The following is a 16768-nucleotide window of genomic DNA, read 5'->3' as shown; positions in this document are numbered from 1 at the left end:
GTTTGGGGATATGTGTGATTGTGTGTATGTGTGTGTGTGTGTGTGTGTGTGGTGTGTTAAAACAATACCGTGCCTACATTTGTTGCTAAACAATGCCATGCATTTAAATATTGTTAAGGTTGGTGAATGATGCGGTGGAGTTGGCGCTTGATTAAATGTAATGAACACAGTATTGAAGGCTACAGAGTTGATGACTGTTTTGCCTTTGATCTCTCAAATGTGGAGAAGCAACCTTGACAGAGAACGTAAATACAATATATGGATTCAATTTACTCAACCTGTTGAGTATCAAAGTGCCTGATGTGTGGAAGCAGAGAGTCCAAATGCTATAGCTTAAATGGTTTTATTATTGAAAGCATAAAGTTTAGAAATTCATTAAATTAACTGGGGTCTATCTATCACAGTTATTAACTTCCTATCCTTGGAAGCAGGCCATGAATATGTATCATTAGTACCTGGAAGTAGACCCTTGCCTTTGTAGGTGATAGTGACTACATTAGTATTATAGTATAATTGTTTTCTGCCAAGTCTGCCAAGTAATAGAACTGTTTGATAATACATTTTCTCATCTCTAACGCAGTGATAAAGAAAATAAAGACAGTGATGCTTTATGTTATGTGGCAGCTGTGGAGCATCTGAAGATAACATACAGCAGGGTTTCATCAAAAAAGTCTCTTACAAGTAGAATTATTAAATACTCGGCATTAGTCAAACAGTTGAGTCAGAGAGGATTTTAATCTATAGCAATTTCAAAATCCCTAGAGACTACTGATTTGATTGAGGCTTAAACTGTGAAAGAAAATGGAAACAAACACAAAACTGATTTGTGAAGGTCACTTTTAAAAGACCAAAGCTTCTGTTTCTGCTTCTATCTCTGAATGTATTTTTAAGTTTGAAAGCTAATGGGTTTTGTATGTTTTCTTAGCTTTCTGATTTTTTTTGTGGGTGGATTGCATCTTGTGTCTGATGGAGCTGTCCACATCCAGGGCTGTGCCTTCATTTCTAAGTAGACTGTTACTTTCGAGGACTCATACTTGTTCCTCTGCTTTAACCTGGCAACCGTGATTGTCCCCTGGAAACAAACACAGAAATGTGTAAAGTCTCCTGCTTCCCTGCATTGAATGAGGTACTGAGATAGGTGACTTAAACAATAAATCTGTTTGATAGTTTCAATCTGAGAATGCTAACAGATCCTGCTCATCTGGAATTATCATTTACAACTGTGAATCCTGGAAATGATGTATTTTAACCTGAAGCATTTTATACACAATTACAATAGTAGGTTTTGTTGGGGATTTTTAAATTTGTAAACTCATATTATTGATGTTTTGGAGTTGTGGCTAGCTACTAGACAAGTGAAACGCATGTCACTAAAGCAGTTACCATGTGTGTTATTAAAGTTGTGCTATTCAATGCTGTAGTCTGAGGTCATGCTCCATATTTATCACGTAGCACTATCTCAGTTTTAGCTCTTTGTAAAGTTACCTAATGAAACAGAGAGGAACTTTAATGAACTATTGCAACCATAGTTTTATTTAACTCTGTTGCAAGGAGTTTTTAAGTTGATGTTTGAGTAAGGAATTAGGTCTTCGCTCTTGATTTACTGGCATTTCCATCAGAGACACGTTGTAGGGGTTTCCAGGATATTGTTCCATAGCTGTGAACCTCTGCCTGAAAGTACCACTCTATTGAGTAGAGAAAGGACTTGCTGGTGACTAAGCTCTGTTGTTATTTTTCTAGGCCTGTTTTCGTTCCAGAAAGCTCTAGTTCCTTTCTAAAAGACAGCCAAGCAATGAAATGTGTGTGCTGCTTTCTCTAACTTTGAGCTAAAGAAATCCCATAGATGAAGAGTTGGACTTTTATGAATAATTCTCTACGTTTCAAATGGTTTGGTTCCATTTTATTCAACACGTTTTTTAAGTGAGTGAATAATATTTTGTTGGGGAAACTTTATCTACTTTATCTCATAGGACCACTATTGTAACAGACATATTTATCTGTTGGTGTTTAACAAGATAGAGGCTAAATGGTTTGGATTCTTTATGAAAAGAAGTTTATAGGAAAATTCTCTTTTAGATTCTTCTATTAAAAAGAGTCTAATAAATTTTTATAATTGCTCCTGAACCAGGAAGTGCTTCTCTGATTATGACCCATGCATTGGAGTTAGCTGCATATTGTGAAGATGCTTATCTGGAGTTTTGAGTGTCTTTGCTTAGAGATATGACCAGTGTGGCATCTCCTCTTATTGGGATTTATCATTCTGTCTTCCCATCAAGTAATTTATACAACTAAGTGTGTTGTCTTTTTAATTGTTCCTAAGGCACATGTTATAGCCGCCCCTCCATTTTAGTGGCAGCTCTTGCTCTGTCTAAACTAGTGGTGATATAATTATTTTTTATATATTTACTTTTCAGAGGCATAGAATTTAAAAATTTAGTGTGATATGGTTAAATCTTTTGACAGTTGTAACAGTTTTCAAAGTGAAAATATTTTCTTTAAACCTTGGGTCTGCTTGTTATGTTTTAGATATCTATATATTAATCTGGCAGTGTTATTCTATTGAAACTAAAAGAGGTCAGCAGAACATTGTGCCACTTTTGCTAAGCAGTTTTTTTCACAGTTTCTTGATCATCTAGTATATCAGCTTTACTCCTTTACACACAAACGCATTTCCTAAAATACATGTTTTTTACTTATTAACATTGGTGATTTAGGTACAATGTGAATTCTGCGCCTTTAGACATCCGTGAACCAGCTTCTTACTGTCTCTGTGTAAATATGTGTGTTTTAGACTCAGCAGATCTATAACTGTTTTATAAGTAGGTGCTATTCTCATAACATAGTTTATCTGATCTTTGTTGACTCAGAAGATATTATTTTACCTAAGATATTGAATTTAGATAATGTCTTCTTCACTCAGGAGAAGACAATTCTGGAAGTGGACTTTATAGGAATTTGCCCTTATACACAGGCTACCCAGAATAAATGGGATTTGAAGGAATTGTTCCATTTTTCCCTTGTCTAACTAATTAACATAAATGTCTCTGAATCATAGACAGTATTCTAGATAAAGCACTGCATGGATTACTTACCTTTTGTTTCCTCTCTGTACATTCCTTCTGGTTTGGTACCTAAGAATTTCTTCCCATTGTTTGTGCTTTGTAACATGTGTCCTTTTGATAAAGGTATAGGACCCCTCAAGAAAAAATAGAAAGATAGCTGTCAATGTCCTGTTCTAACTTTGTTTCCCACATTGGTGACTGATGTTCTTGTTCCAAGACTTGCAGGCTATACCTTTGGAGAACTTAATAACAGCTCTAGTTGCCTTTGAGTCATCCACACAAAGAGCCTAGAAAGATCTGGTTCATCCTAAGTTTGTTTGTCATGGTTTGTAGTTTTACCAAGGAAATTGATGTTTACCAAAAAAGAAGTTAAAGCAACTGAGACGTACGCATGGCTAGTAAGGACAGCAGAAGTCTTTGTCCAACTCTACTAAAGTAAACATTTTATAGAGGAAATGTTATGAGACGTAGTGGGAGCAGCATTCCTGTACATTCCTGAGGAAGATGACAGCTGAAGAAGGAAAATTGTGACAGATAAGTAAGATCTATTCTTATCCTTTAGAGCAGGCTTTGATACATAAGGTATTAGTGTTACATAAAGCATTAAATAAGTTAGTAAATAAATAGTGGCAAAGTTGCAGACCTAGTATTTCTTGTTGTTCTTGACTCAGGAGAAGTATTATTTTTGTTGTATAATTGAAGTAATCTAAATAAATTTCTAAGAAGGAAATTAATTCGAGACAATTTTGTTTTTTAGGAAGATTAGCCCTGAGCTAACATCCGCTGCCAGTCCTCCTATTTTTTTCTGTTTTTGTTTTTTTTCTGCTGAGAAAGATTGGCCCTGAGCTAACATCTTCCTCTACTTTATATGTGGCACACCTGCCACAGAATGGCTTGATAAGCAGTACATGGGTCCGCTCCTAGGATCCCAACCAGCGAACCCTGGGCTGCCGAGCTGCCGAAGTGGAGAGTACAAACTTAACCACTACACCACCAGGCTGGCCCCTCAGGAGACAATTTTTAAGCACCCATTTTTCCCAACATCAAAATAATTTGTTTACTCAAGAAAATAATACACTTAAAACCCCAAACTTGTTTGATTTTATTGATTGTATAATCATCATTTGTGCCTGCTTTGTGTATTTGGCATTCGGTGCATTGACCTTTAAAAAAACAAAAAATGCTTGTTAGACAAGTACAATTGGGTAGGCAGTAAGGAGATTATTTGAACAGTCAGATCTTTTTGGGATGGTCTTATAGAGGATGCTTTTGTCTTACAGAGGTTTTTCTGATGCACTAGGAGAAGAATATTCCTAAGGATTGTATTTCATTGTGTCTACTGTTGTCATTCCAATCTGAGGCAGACAAACTTAGTCATTGTATCTTAAAGCCATGAGAGACACAAAAAATGCTGGTGGTGAGAAGCAAAGAGATTTGTAAGAAACATCATTCAGTCTACCATAGTAAGGCCACTTAGCTCTGTGATTTTAAAACTAGAGCTGAGTGACAGAAGCCATGACATTATAATCATGGTCTTGAACTTTTCCTGAAACCTTCAACAAGTCATATTTCCTATCTAGCCATTCTTCTCTGCATCTGTATAAAGAATTTAAGGTTCCTGTGCAAAAATGTTTCACCTTTTTTGGCAGGGATGTGTTCAAATTATTTTCTAAAATAGTTCTCAGATAAAAAGAATATAAAATTCTTTAGGAATATTGAGTATTTCTTTGAATAAATGATGTGGTTTTCATTTAATAGAGTTCCAGATATTCTTTGTGATTATAAGGTGACGAAAACTCCAGGCATACTTGTACCTTGGGTATTCAAAGCCTATGTGGGATCAGTAAGAGGATTATGGATGAGGGTGAAATTAAAAGAAGGCTTAGTCCTGACCTGTGAACAGTCCCTCAGAGGGGAAAAAGGAGGTCAGTAATTTTACTTTGACACTATGTATACTTGAAACAGTTAGCAAATATTCAAACTAGATACTAAGATTGGCTTTTTTATTAGAAATGAGGACGTTTATGCATTATTTCAACTCTAATCTAAACTACCTACTGTCTGTGTAGAATGAAAATAAGTTTTGGAGGTTAAGAACAAAAGGAAAAGACCTGATGTGCCCATCAGGAAAGTGCTCAGCCACATCTCTCTTCTTCTGATTTAAATGTTCCTCTCGTTCTTCTTTCTAATATTTATAGGGTGTTAGAAGATGAAATTCAAGTTAACAATGTGGAAAAATTTAGCTCAGCACAATTAAGAAAAAAATGAGTGTTCCACTTGAAGATGAAGAAACTGTAAACAGAAGTAGAAGAAGCTGTTGGGAAAGTCTTTTCTGATGACACATTGCTTCTTTGAATAAATCTTTGTGTCAACTAAAACCTCGCCGTTGCTTTCTCTCTTGCAGCACCAAGTCCTGGACATGACTTTAAGTCTCTCCTAAGCATTTTGAGAAGGAATTAATGGAATTCTCCCTACTGTTGATATATCAGGGTACCACATATTTACATGGGACTTTTTGGCCAAAAGACCCAACTTTCCTTTTTTGTACCTTTATTGCTCCATCTTTAAGACAAGGCTGGACTGTTTATGTAGTCTGTTGCCTGAGACCGTGGTGGCAGAGGGACAATATTGGGGGCAGTATTAGAATTTGTTTAAGTCTGAACCGGGAATTCCATTTGTCTTAGTGACATTAGTGTCAAACTGTTAATGCCACACTGTTTTAAATTGTGTCCAAGAGCCTGAGAGGCTTATGCTTATAGGTGCCATCTATAAACTTAGAAACAAACAAAAGAGCCTCTCTCCATTGAATATGTAAGCTCAGTGAGCAATTAAAAAGCAGCCAGGGACCTCACCCGGGCAACTAGTCAGAACCAGAGCTTGTGATATTCCCCTGGATATTGTTGAAAACTGTCAGAGAAAAGCTAAAGCAAATAATCAACGTGAAAATAATTGTTCCCAGGAAAAGTCTTGCTTTGGAAGCTTGGTATAGTGGAAAGAATACTGGGCAGTAACTTATGAATCTTTGGTTCTAGTCTCAGCTCTGTCTGTAACTACCTGTTTGGCAGATTGCTTCAAAACCCAAGGCTTTCTTCCATAAAATGAGGGAATTAAAGGAGGTTATTTCCAAAGTCCCTTCCAACTTAAAAAATTGATAAATCTGTACTTTGAATCACCTTTGAAGAATTTTTTAAAATTAGGGTATAATTCACATACAGCAAAAATGCACATATCTTAATCATACAGCTTGATGAATTTTTATACCCATGTAATCACCTCTCAGATAAAAATTAGAATATTTCCATCATTCCAGAAATTCCCTGATGCCCCTTATAGTCAATACTACCTTTGACCTAGAGATTACCACTATGACTTTTATCATCATGAATTAGCTTTGTCTATAGTGAACTTTCGGTAAATGGTATCATTCTGTATATACTCTTTTGTGTCTGGCTCCTTTTACTCAACTTAATGTTTTTGAGATTCATCCAGGTGTTACATATGTCACTATTCATTTTTTTACATTGCAGTGTAGTATAAATACAACATAGTTTGTGTATTCGTTATCCTGTTGTTTTCACCTTTTGGCTTATTATATATAAAGCTGTTAGAAACTTTCCAGTATAAGTCTTTTTTTTTTTTTTTTTTTGACATACGCATTTTTTTTTTGACATATGCCTTCATATCTTTTGGGCATCTACCTAGGACTGGAATTGCTGGCTCACAAGGCAGGCGTGCATTTAGCTTTGTTAGGAACTGCCAAGAAAGTATTCCAAAATGACTATACTATTTTTCATTCTTAACAGCAATGTGTGAGCCATGCTAGTGAATGTAAACTGTGGTTTTATCTTGCTTTTCTCTGATGAATACTGATATTGAGCACCTTGAATATGCTTACTGGCCATTTGGGTATATTCTTTTACAATGTCCTTGTGAAGTCTTTCACCAGTTTTTATTAGATCTATTCTCTTTATTGAATTTCAGGGGTTCTTTAAATATTCTGGATGAAGGTCTTTTGTCAGATATTTTGTGAATATTTTCTTTCAAGCTTATTGCCTTTTCACTTTCTTATTGGTGTTTCTTAACAATCAGAAGTCCAATTTTTCCGTTGTTTTTCCTTTCATGTTTTGCACACAAGATTTTCCCTTTCTTACAGTCTTGAAGTGAGGCTCTTCTCTAGTGATTGTATAGTTTTGGCCTCTGCATTTAGGTCTATGATCCTTTTCAAATTACTTTTTATTATGATATGAGTCAAGGGTCAAGGTTCAGGTTCTTCCATACAGATACCAGTTGTTCCAACACTATTTATCAAAAAGGTTTGCCTTTCGCTCAATGAATTTCATTGATGCCTTTTTAAAAAATCGTATTTTTTCCTGTATTCTCTTCTATTCTGTTGAGATGTATGTATAGATATATATCTGTCTTTACACCACTATCATACTATCTTTAATTACTGTAGCTTTTTAGTAAGCTTTGAAATCTAACAGTTTATTGTCTCCACTTTTGTTTTTCATCTGTATCTTGGCTATTCTAGATTCTTCGCATTTCCATCCACATGCATATGTACATAAATACCCATGGTTCACAATGTGGTCCATGGACCTCTGGCTGTCCCCAAGACACTTTCAAGGGGTCTGTGAGGGAAAACTATTTTTATAATAACATGAAGTCATTATTCCCTTTCTTTTTTATACCGTGTTGACGTTTATTGCAGATGGTGCAGAAGCAATGGTAGATAAAACTGATGACATTTTAGCATAGTAAAAGCAGTGGCACCAAACTATGAAGCCAAAGCTATCCACTCACAGTTTTTTTTTTTAAATGGTATAATTGCTTAAGAGTGTCGCTGATACAGTAAAAATCATTAATTGTGTTAAATTTTAAAATTTATTACATTAACTTTATTAAGTTTTGATGCCTGTGCCCTTCTTTTTAATACTCTATATCACAGTGGAATTAACACACTGTAGTTGTCTTGAGGAAGTGCACTTGTGTGATTGTTGTGAACTGAACTAGCAACGGTTTTCATGGAATATCATTTTACTTAAAAGAACAACTGACAAACTATGTTTATTCATACATGGGTATTTGGCACAAATTTTCTCAAAAATAAACAAAGTAAGCCTGTCACTTCAAAGGAAACAACTGACAATATTTTTTACCAATGATAAAATTTTAGCCTGCAATTGGATGTTTGAAAACCATGTGTCCAGGTTTCCACCACTGTCTGCTTAATAGGTTCCCAATACTAAAAGGCATTTCTGATGAGATAGATGGTGATATCAACTAGTTTATATTGTATAATATGTTTATATTTTACAATAAAATAAATCAACGTCTCAAAGATCTGCGTTATTTTCCAAATGACCAATTTTATGTTGTCACAAAATTATATATGGGTAATGGATTCATTCCAAGTGCAAGATAAGACAGAGGATTTTTAACAGAGTACAGAAGTTAATTGATATGGTTTCAGATACCATTGCAACTACCTTGTTAAATGTCGTGTTAAAGAAGAATATCCTCAGAATCTCAAAAGGCTCAGAATCTGAACATGCTCCATCTTTTTCCAATTACATTTTTGAGTGAGGCCAACTTGTCTTTATACACTTCAACCAAAACAATATATCATAACAAATTGAATGCATAAGCTAATACGAGAATTCACCTGTTGTCTATTAGAAAGGTTTCTCCCCAAAAAAGTAAAAATGTCACTCTTCTAACTATTATTTTTTAGTTTGGGAATTATTTTTAATAAAAATGTCACTTATGTTAATACATAAAGGGTTTGTTGTTGTTTTTTAATGAGTTAATACATAAATGTTTTCAATATTGATGATATAATGCACATAAACCAAAGCTCTTTGGAATCCTCAATTTTAAGAGCATAAAGGAGTTCTGATTCAAAAAGTGTTAGTGTTTAAAAACCACTGGTATGTATATGCCCTCACACACATACACATGTACATTAAATATATATTTATCTTTACACAAATTTAGATGAGATTTGATTGGGATTTCATTGACTCTATGGATCAAATTTGGGAGAGTTGACATCTTAAAAATACTGAATTTTCCAATACATGAAACTTTTATAGCTATCCATTTATTTAGGGCTTCTTTAGTTACTGTTAATATTTGTTAAATTTCAAAGTAGCAGTCTTACAAATATTTTGTAAAATTTATTTCATTTATTTGGTGTTTTGATGCTATTATAAATAGCATATTTTATTTCATTTTTTAGGTTTTTTTCATAGTATAAAAAATGCAATAATTTTTCTTTGTATGTTGAACTTGTGTCCAGAGACCTTTCTAAATTCACATATTAATTCTAATAGATTCCTTTGGATTTTCTACTATGCAATTATATCATCTGCAAATAAAGATGGTTTTACTTCTTTCTAATCTTTATACTTTTTATTTATTTTCCCCCTTATTATACTTACTTAGACCTTCAGTACAATGTTGAATAAAAGTGATGATATTGAACATTCTTGTCTTCTTCTTAATCTTAGAGGAAAGTGTTTAATATTTCACTATTAAATGTAATGTTAGGTGTAGGTGGTTTTTTTTAATGAAAACCTACATTCCTATATTGTATCATTCCTATATTGGAACTCCTACATTTTTATATCATATCATTCCTTTATTAGAATGAGGAAAACATGGACAAAATCCATAAGAGAACCAAACTGACATTCTAAAACTGAAAAGTATAATACCTTAAATAATTCATTGAATGGGCTTAATAGCCGACTGGGTGTAGAAGAAAAAAGGATCAGAGATTCAAAAACAAGTCAAAAACTATCAAAACTGAAGCAGAGAGAGAAGAAAATAATGAAATAGAACTCAGTGTGTGAAGTGTGTGGGGTAATATTAAACTGTCTGACATATGTGCAAGTGTCACACGTGGTTGACAAGAAGGAGAGAATAGGGCAAAGAAAGAAATGAAGGGCTGAGAATTTTCCAAAATTAATTAGAGACATCAACTCACAGTTTCGAGAAATTCAGTGTACCCCAAGTAGGATAAATACAAAGAAAACCAAATGTAGGCATCAGAGTCAAACTGTTCAAATCCAACAGCCATGAAGCAATTTTAATAAGCCTGGTATGTTTCTTTATTTCTTAGGTTCATATTTGGGTGAGGGTTTAGAGGTTAAGTTTCTTTGGCAGTATGAGTTCCCTGTCTCCCAATGATCTATGAGGAATCTTCAGGGTATTTGCCATTAGATAGAAATAAAAGATTTGAGAAACCAGTATTTATTGGTAAATAACTATGTGCTCAACACTGTGCTAGGTGTTTTCACATGGCTTATCTCATTTAATCATATTTAATTAGGATCACAGGTCCATTTCAGAAATATGCAAAGAGTGGGACTTAAGACACCTAGCTCCTGATACTTAGAATTACTTAAAGTGCATTATGGTGACACCTCAGATAAGTCCAAACCTCTTTTTGCCCTGCCTGATCAAATATTCATTTCCAAACACTGTATGCTGAAATGAGCCACGTGGGAGATGAAGAGAATCAACTATTCAGGTGGTGAAAATGTGTGAATGCAGCCGGCAGATGAAGTTCCAGTATGATGAATTCCCAGCTTGTCCTTATTGCTTCAGGCAACAACTGACAGGCCTGACTGGTCATTGGCTTTCTATTTCTGGCATTGATAGGACTGAAAATTCTTAGTGTCACAGATACTTAAAAGCTGTCCCTGTTATAGTGGATACAAACAGTGCTGGAGGGTCGTTATTGCATAGAGATGTAATCAATATGGTCTAGAGTTCTTGACCTGAACTTTAATTATCTGGACGTTATAAAGGTAGCTTGTTACAGAAAATGCTTATATTCAGAACTTTGGGGCTAAGTTGTGAATGGAAGGAAGAAAAATAGAACCTTTGTCCCTCTTTCTACACTTTACAGTATTTAAGAGGCTATCATAATTATCACTAAACAGGGTATTGTTATAGGATTAGAACATTGTATCTTTGGGATCTTGGGTGCTGAAGTTTAAGTCTCACCTCTGATGTGATCGGATACCCTAAAAAAGTTGTGACTTTAATGTTGTGCAGCTTGTGACTGACTTTTCGAATACCAAAATAGAATTTTTTTTCATTGATCCAAATACCTGGATTTGAAGTACAGCTTTAAATAATAACACATTTGAGTCTGATCTTTTTCTGCAGCTAAGTGTATGCTGAAAAAAGAAATTGGGTAAGCAGATATGGCATCCATGATCCATGGGCAGCAGTAAGTAGAAGGAGAAAATACTGGTAGCAATTCTTAGGTCACTATTTGTACCAGTGTGTTTAAGTATATTGTGGTTGAGATTAATTTGCCATGTTGGATGGCATTATTATTGGATTACCATACGGATAGAAAGCCTTGAGAAAGAGAGGGAAAGTAATGCCTTGTAATAGAGGGCTCTTCAAGAACAAGGGCTGTCTTTGTATTTCTGCATGCCTGGTATTGGTGCCTGCCACAGAACAGATAATCAGTATTTGTTGCATTGTTGATTTTTGATAAAACATAGTACTTTAAATATATCATAAAGTGATTAAAATTTTTAATGCTGCGTCTTTATATCTCCATTACCTCGCGTAAACCTAGAAAATGTAATCTTGACCTAGAGCCCTTCATTAGGGTTGCCTTTAGGTTTATGACTACTCTTCCTTTGTCTGGGTTCTTGGTAAACTGTGTGATCAGTTGAAATATTTTGCAGAGCGTTTCAAATTATCTTTTATGTTATTTTTTAAAAGTAGCATTGTGTTTTAAGTGGTGTGTTTCTCATCTTTGGTAGCTTTTACATAACCAGATAATAAAAATAAGGAATTACGGCCCTCAACTCAATTGTGCTTTCGTCTTATTAGGCTAGCATGGAAATTTGTGTTTGAAGGTTCTCTTTAAAAAGCGTTAACTGTAGCAAATTCCTGCTTTCTGGGATCTGTTGTCAAGCCTGGCAAGCAGCCACAGAAAGGAATGGACTTGCTTTTGTGTTCTGGTTTTGGAGGGTAACTTTCAGACCTATCACTGTGTGGATACTGGGCCTTTTAAGCTACCCCATCTTATACATGGGCTCAGGATTTTTGGAAATAGGAATCTGACCTAAGTTCCATTAAGCCAAAAAGTTTTGTTGAAGGATTGCCACCATTTTGGCAATGTCATTGCAGTTCAGTGATTTCTTCTTATGCTCTAGCCAGCCCTATGAGACATGGCATTTTGAGTCTAAAAACTGTTTTTACTTTGATGTGCTGAGAATATTGGAAGGACCACAATTATTCTTAAGTGCTCAGTGTTAAGATTGTAGAGAATACAACAGTTGCACTTGAAACTTTAGTTGAACTCCCCAGTTAGAAATTCCTTCTGTAGATCAGTTTATATAGTTTTCAAATAAAGAATGTGTGCATGATTGGGAAGAGAAAAGATCACCCTCTGTTTCTCTCTACCTAGAGAGGACACTTCCCGCATCCACAGTAAACCCTTCGACATTCTCCTATCAGGCTGAACTTTCCTTTGTCAGAAAGTTTTAGCCATGAGTGAATACCTCTAATTAGAGTTTTTATAGCCGTGGTCGAGTCCCAATTCCTGAACCAGAGGGGTAAGCCAAGGAGACCTTAGTAAAATTTTGGTCCGGTGCCCGAAACTTTTCATTTGCCTTGAAACCTGTTCTTAATTTTACTCTTTATTCCAGTTCACCCCATTGATTAAATTAATTATTTTCTCCTCTGTTCTTAAACTTTTACTGTTGTGTTTATCACCTCATATTAAAGTTAGTTGGGAACCATTTCCCATTCTAAACTGTGAGCTCATCTTTGTACTCCCCGCAGCACCCTGAATGGTTCTGACACATAATGGGCACTCAGTAAATGTTAATGAATTCAACATTTCAGCATGGAATATTGAAACCAAGTTTCTACAATTGTCTAGACACAGAGGTTGCCTCCTAGAAGGGGGACCGAGTGGCTAGGGAACAGAAATAAGGAGATTTTCTTTTCTCTGTAGTCTTTTAGAACATTTCTATGCATTATCCACGCAAAACATAAGTGAAACTCTTTTTAACGCCTAACATAGTTTTCAGAATTTGACAGGTTACCATTGCAAGTTATTGTCGTTTGTTTGTTTGTTTATAGAAATGAAGAAACTGAGGTTAAGGGATGTTGAATAACTTGTCTATTGTCACATAGCTAGTAGGTACTAGAGCAAAGATATGAATCTGTAAAACCTTCATTTTTTCCCAGGATATTGAACAGCATCAAGGCCACAATAGCCTACCTTGATTTTGTTCATACAATCAGCAGGTTGCAGGGTGTGTGTCTGACCTGGGAGCTATTCTTATTTATTCTTTATGTCATGTACTATGTGCATTATAGAAGTCACAGAAGTGCAGCACCTCCACTCTTGAGTTGCATCTCCATTTTAAGGGGCCATTGGCAAAACCTCTTTGATGAGGTTTTGGTGATTGAAGACTGTTGCGCTCAGGGCTCACCTAGGTATCCCTGCCGCTCACAGAGAGACTCTTACCCCTTAAGCAGGAAACATTTATTTTCAGCTGGGAAAGCCACTATCAGTCAGGTAATGTTTTCTCAAGCTGAAAAAGGCTTTCACTAAAGGGTGGTGATTGCCCAAGGTCACATTTCTTTTTCATCTACTTGTGGGAAAATGCAAACTACAGGAATACTAGTGTTTGAAACTTAGAATTTATTCTCTATTTAGGGGTGAGGGAGAGGGAAGCAAAGTGATTATATTTCTCTAAGAAATATTGTTAATTGCTTTTTCGAAATATGGATTAAAGCATAAAAGAAGCCAAAAAAGCCCTGATTCTAAGTGGACCTGACACCTTGATCTTCTATCATGGCATAACATACGAGTGGAGATTCCCAATGGACCTTTGTACACTACAATATTTATTACTATAAAGATCTAAGAGTTCTTAGAAGCTGCTTTCAAACTTGTAAGAGCTGTTCAAATCCCATCCACTGGACTTGGTTTTTCACAGGTTAAAATTATTCAGGTTTGTTTTGTATAGTTTATTCGGAAATAGCCTCCCTCTTCAAATTCTGAATAATAATATTTGACTTTTCAATAGACTTAAAAAGAAGAGTTCAGATATGAAAGTATGCCTGAGAGAGAAATATTTTTGCTTTGTTTTTCTTGCCTATTAATGCTTAGGGACTACAGGGTCTTTAACTGGCTCATTTTATGCCTCTGTTTTTTCATCTGCAAAATGGTAACTAAATTTTGCCTTCTATTTGGTTGATATGGTCAAAATACTAACAAATTGAAAGGCTCTGGGGCAATACTTTTCTCAGCTCCTGCTATGGATGGTGGAATTTTCACAGCAGTTTGCTTTAACATTATGGTTTCAGGAATAAACAATATAGTTTATTTGGGTTTATTATGGTTTATTTTTAACAATATGATTTTAAGAATAAAAAAAGAAATTACTTAAGGAACTTTAATGAATATATACCAGTAACATTCACAAAAATATCTTTATGTAAATTAGTAGGTGTCCTTGGCTGAGCTAACATTACTTTGAGGTTATGATAATGAAAGTTAATGTAAGTTAATATAATTTTGAATTATGTACTTCCTTACTTATGAAGGAAACCTAACTGCACTATGTATTCATGGAAATTTATAGAATTAAAAGGAAATAAATAGGATATTTAACTTCTCCACTTAAATCTTGAGTTGTGTGCAGCCCATACAGTTTCTGTGCTGCATATTAAATTCTATATATGATGAATAATAGTGGTTTTTGGTAACACTTGATGGCTTAGTATACTGTGCTAAGCATTTCACATGCATTACCTTCTTTATTCCTCACAAAAATCCTATGAGGTAGAGGTATTGTTATACTTTCTTTTTTTTCAGAATAAGGAGCTGTGGCTCAGAGAGAACACTTTACTACTTCCACTTTGACAGTGCCATCTGAAGTTCTTTCTCATGAACATGTTTTACATAGCTCTCTATTAAACTATATTTTTGATAAATGCATTTTTAGAATGGACAGGCATGTAGTAGAGATGCATGAACTTTGTGGTCAAATATAGGTTTGATTTCTATTTCTATAGCCGACCACGTATATTCTTGTGTCTCTGTCCTTAAAAAGAATATAAAAACACCTGTCTCCTGTGTTGTGAAAATTAATAGATATAACATTGGTATAGCTTCTGGCCACAGTTCCAAGTACATGACAAGGACTCACTAAGTGTTAATTCTCTCTTTATTACTTTATTTCAATAGTAATAATAATAGCTTATACTATACCCCAAAGGTCTTTCTGGCTCTTTATGTATATCTTGTTTACTCCCCATGACCACCCTATGGAGAATGGTTATACTATTGTCTTCATTCTATAATTGAGGAAACAGACTTAGAGAAGTGTTAGCCCCCAGGTTGGATGCCAGGCAGTCTCATTCCAGAGCCTGTATTCTTAACTAATATTTGATGTTCTTTGAGGATATGTTCAATAGCAGTAGATTAGATTCTGATATTTCAGGGCTGGTCTAAATCCCAGAAATTATTATCCTACCCCCTCCTTCTCCACCATCCAGTTCTTCCATTTTTTTTTTTTTTTAAGATTTTATTTTTTCCTTTTTCTCCCCAAAGCCCCCCAGTACATAGTTGTATATTCTTCGTTGTGGGTCCTTCTAGTTGTGGCATGTGGGACGCTGCCTCAGCGTGGTCTGATGAGCAGTGCCATGTCCGCACCCAGGATTCGAACCAACGAAACACTGGGCCGCCTGCAGCGGAGCGCGCGAACTTAACCACTCGGCCACGGGGCCAGCCCCTCAGTTCTTCCAGTTTTAGATTGTGACAGCATGACAGTTCGTTTCCTGACCCTGAGTTGAGTCCTACAATAAGTTTGTTCAAAGATCCTTCTCATTCTAAAATCTGTGACCCTATACTGTTTGGATACATTTGCAGTATTCTGAGGCAGCTCTGACCATGCTTTAAGGGAAAGCTCTTCATCACTGTGGCTTAATAAGGAATATGCTGACCTCTACACTGAAATGAAATTAACCATTTCATGGGGTTTTTGTTAGGGACTACAAAATGGGAATTAATTCCTCAAGCTTCTTCATCTCCCTTAAATAGAAGAACCTCAAAATAGTTCTGCCCAAATGGATTTGACTTTAGTCATTTTTGTTTTTGCATGTAAATACATTTTGCTCAGCCTACAAAAGATGAAGAAATGGGGCCATTTTTTTGGCCAGAGGGGCAATCACTCTCCATGTTAGACCGCCAGTTTACATTTCTTTTGGACTCTGTCTTGATCTGTCATTGTCTCTCTCTCATTTTTTTTCCCCTCTGTCTCTATTTCAGTTTGTCTTCTGTCCCTATTTCTCCCTACTAGCTTCTGTCTTCCTATTTTGATAATTCTGTTTTATTTCCCTAAGTGAAAGACTCTCCCAAGGATGCTGAATATGTCATTATTTTTATAACACTCCTTATATGCACAGAAGATTTTAGCTTGGCTGTAAAACATGTTCTTGGCATACATTTGGCAGATGGTTTTTAGCCTGGGTGAGACTTTTTATCGGGATCATGAAAGTGTTGGGACGTCACTGCCCTCTACTCTTCCCTCTTCAAGTATGACATTAGTGGTTTTAGCTCTTGTTGACCCTTCTTTAAACCAAAGCTTTATAGCCTATTAGGGCATAGTGTGGATTTTTCTTATAATATGTTGGAGGGAAATATAAAA

General features: G+C 35.4%; 1 protein-coding gene across 22 annotated transcripts in view; it reads left to right on the top strand.

The window, feature by feature from the left end:
* BCAS3 (BCAS3 microtubule associated cell migration factor) overlaps positions 1-16768 on the top strand; it is a 569320-nt gene that overhangs the window by 312731 nt on the left and 239821 nt on the right. For 2 of the 22 annotated variants that reach the window (XM_070562378.1, XM_070562377.1), the window contains one exon: positions 5261-5440. The exons of the other annotated variants lie outside the window; for them this stretch is intronic. In XM_070562378.1, the coding sequence (XP_070418479.1) occupies positions 5261-5268 (8 nt within the window). In that variant the 3' untranslated portion in view covers positions 5269-5440. Of the gene's footprint in view, positions 1-5260; positions 5441-16768 lie in introns of those variants that run through there. 22 annotated transcript variants of the gene reach the window in all.

The sequence above is a fragment of the Equus przewalskii genome, chromosome 10 (assembly GCF_037783145.1).
Source record: "Equus przewalskii isolate Varuska chromosome 10, EquPr2, whole genome shotgun sequence".
Taxonomy (NCBI): domain Eukaryota; kingdom Metazoa; phylum Chordata; class Mammalia; order Perissodactyla; family Equidae; genus Equus; species Equus przewalskii.
The sequence above is the reverse complement of the archived record's forward strand: the minus strand, read 5'-3'. Positions and strand labels throughout refer to the sequence as shown.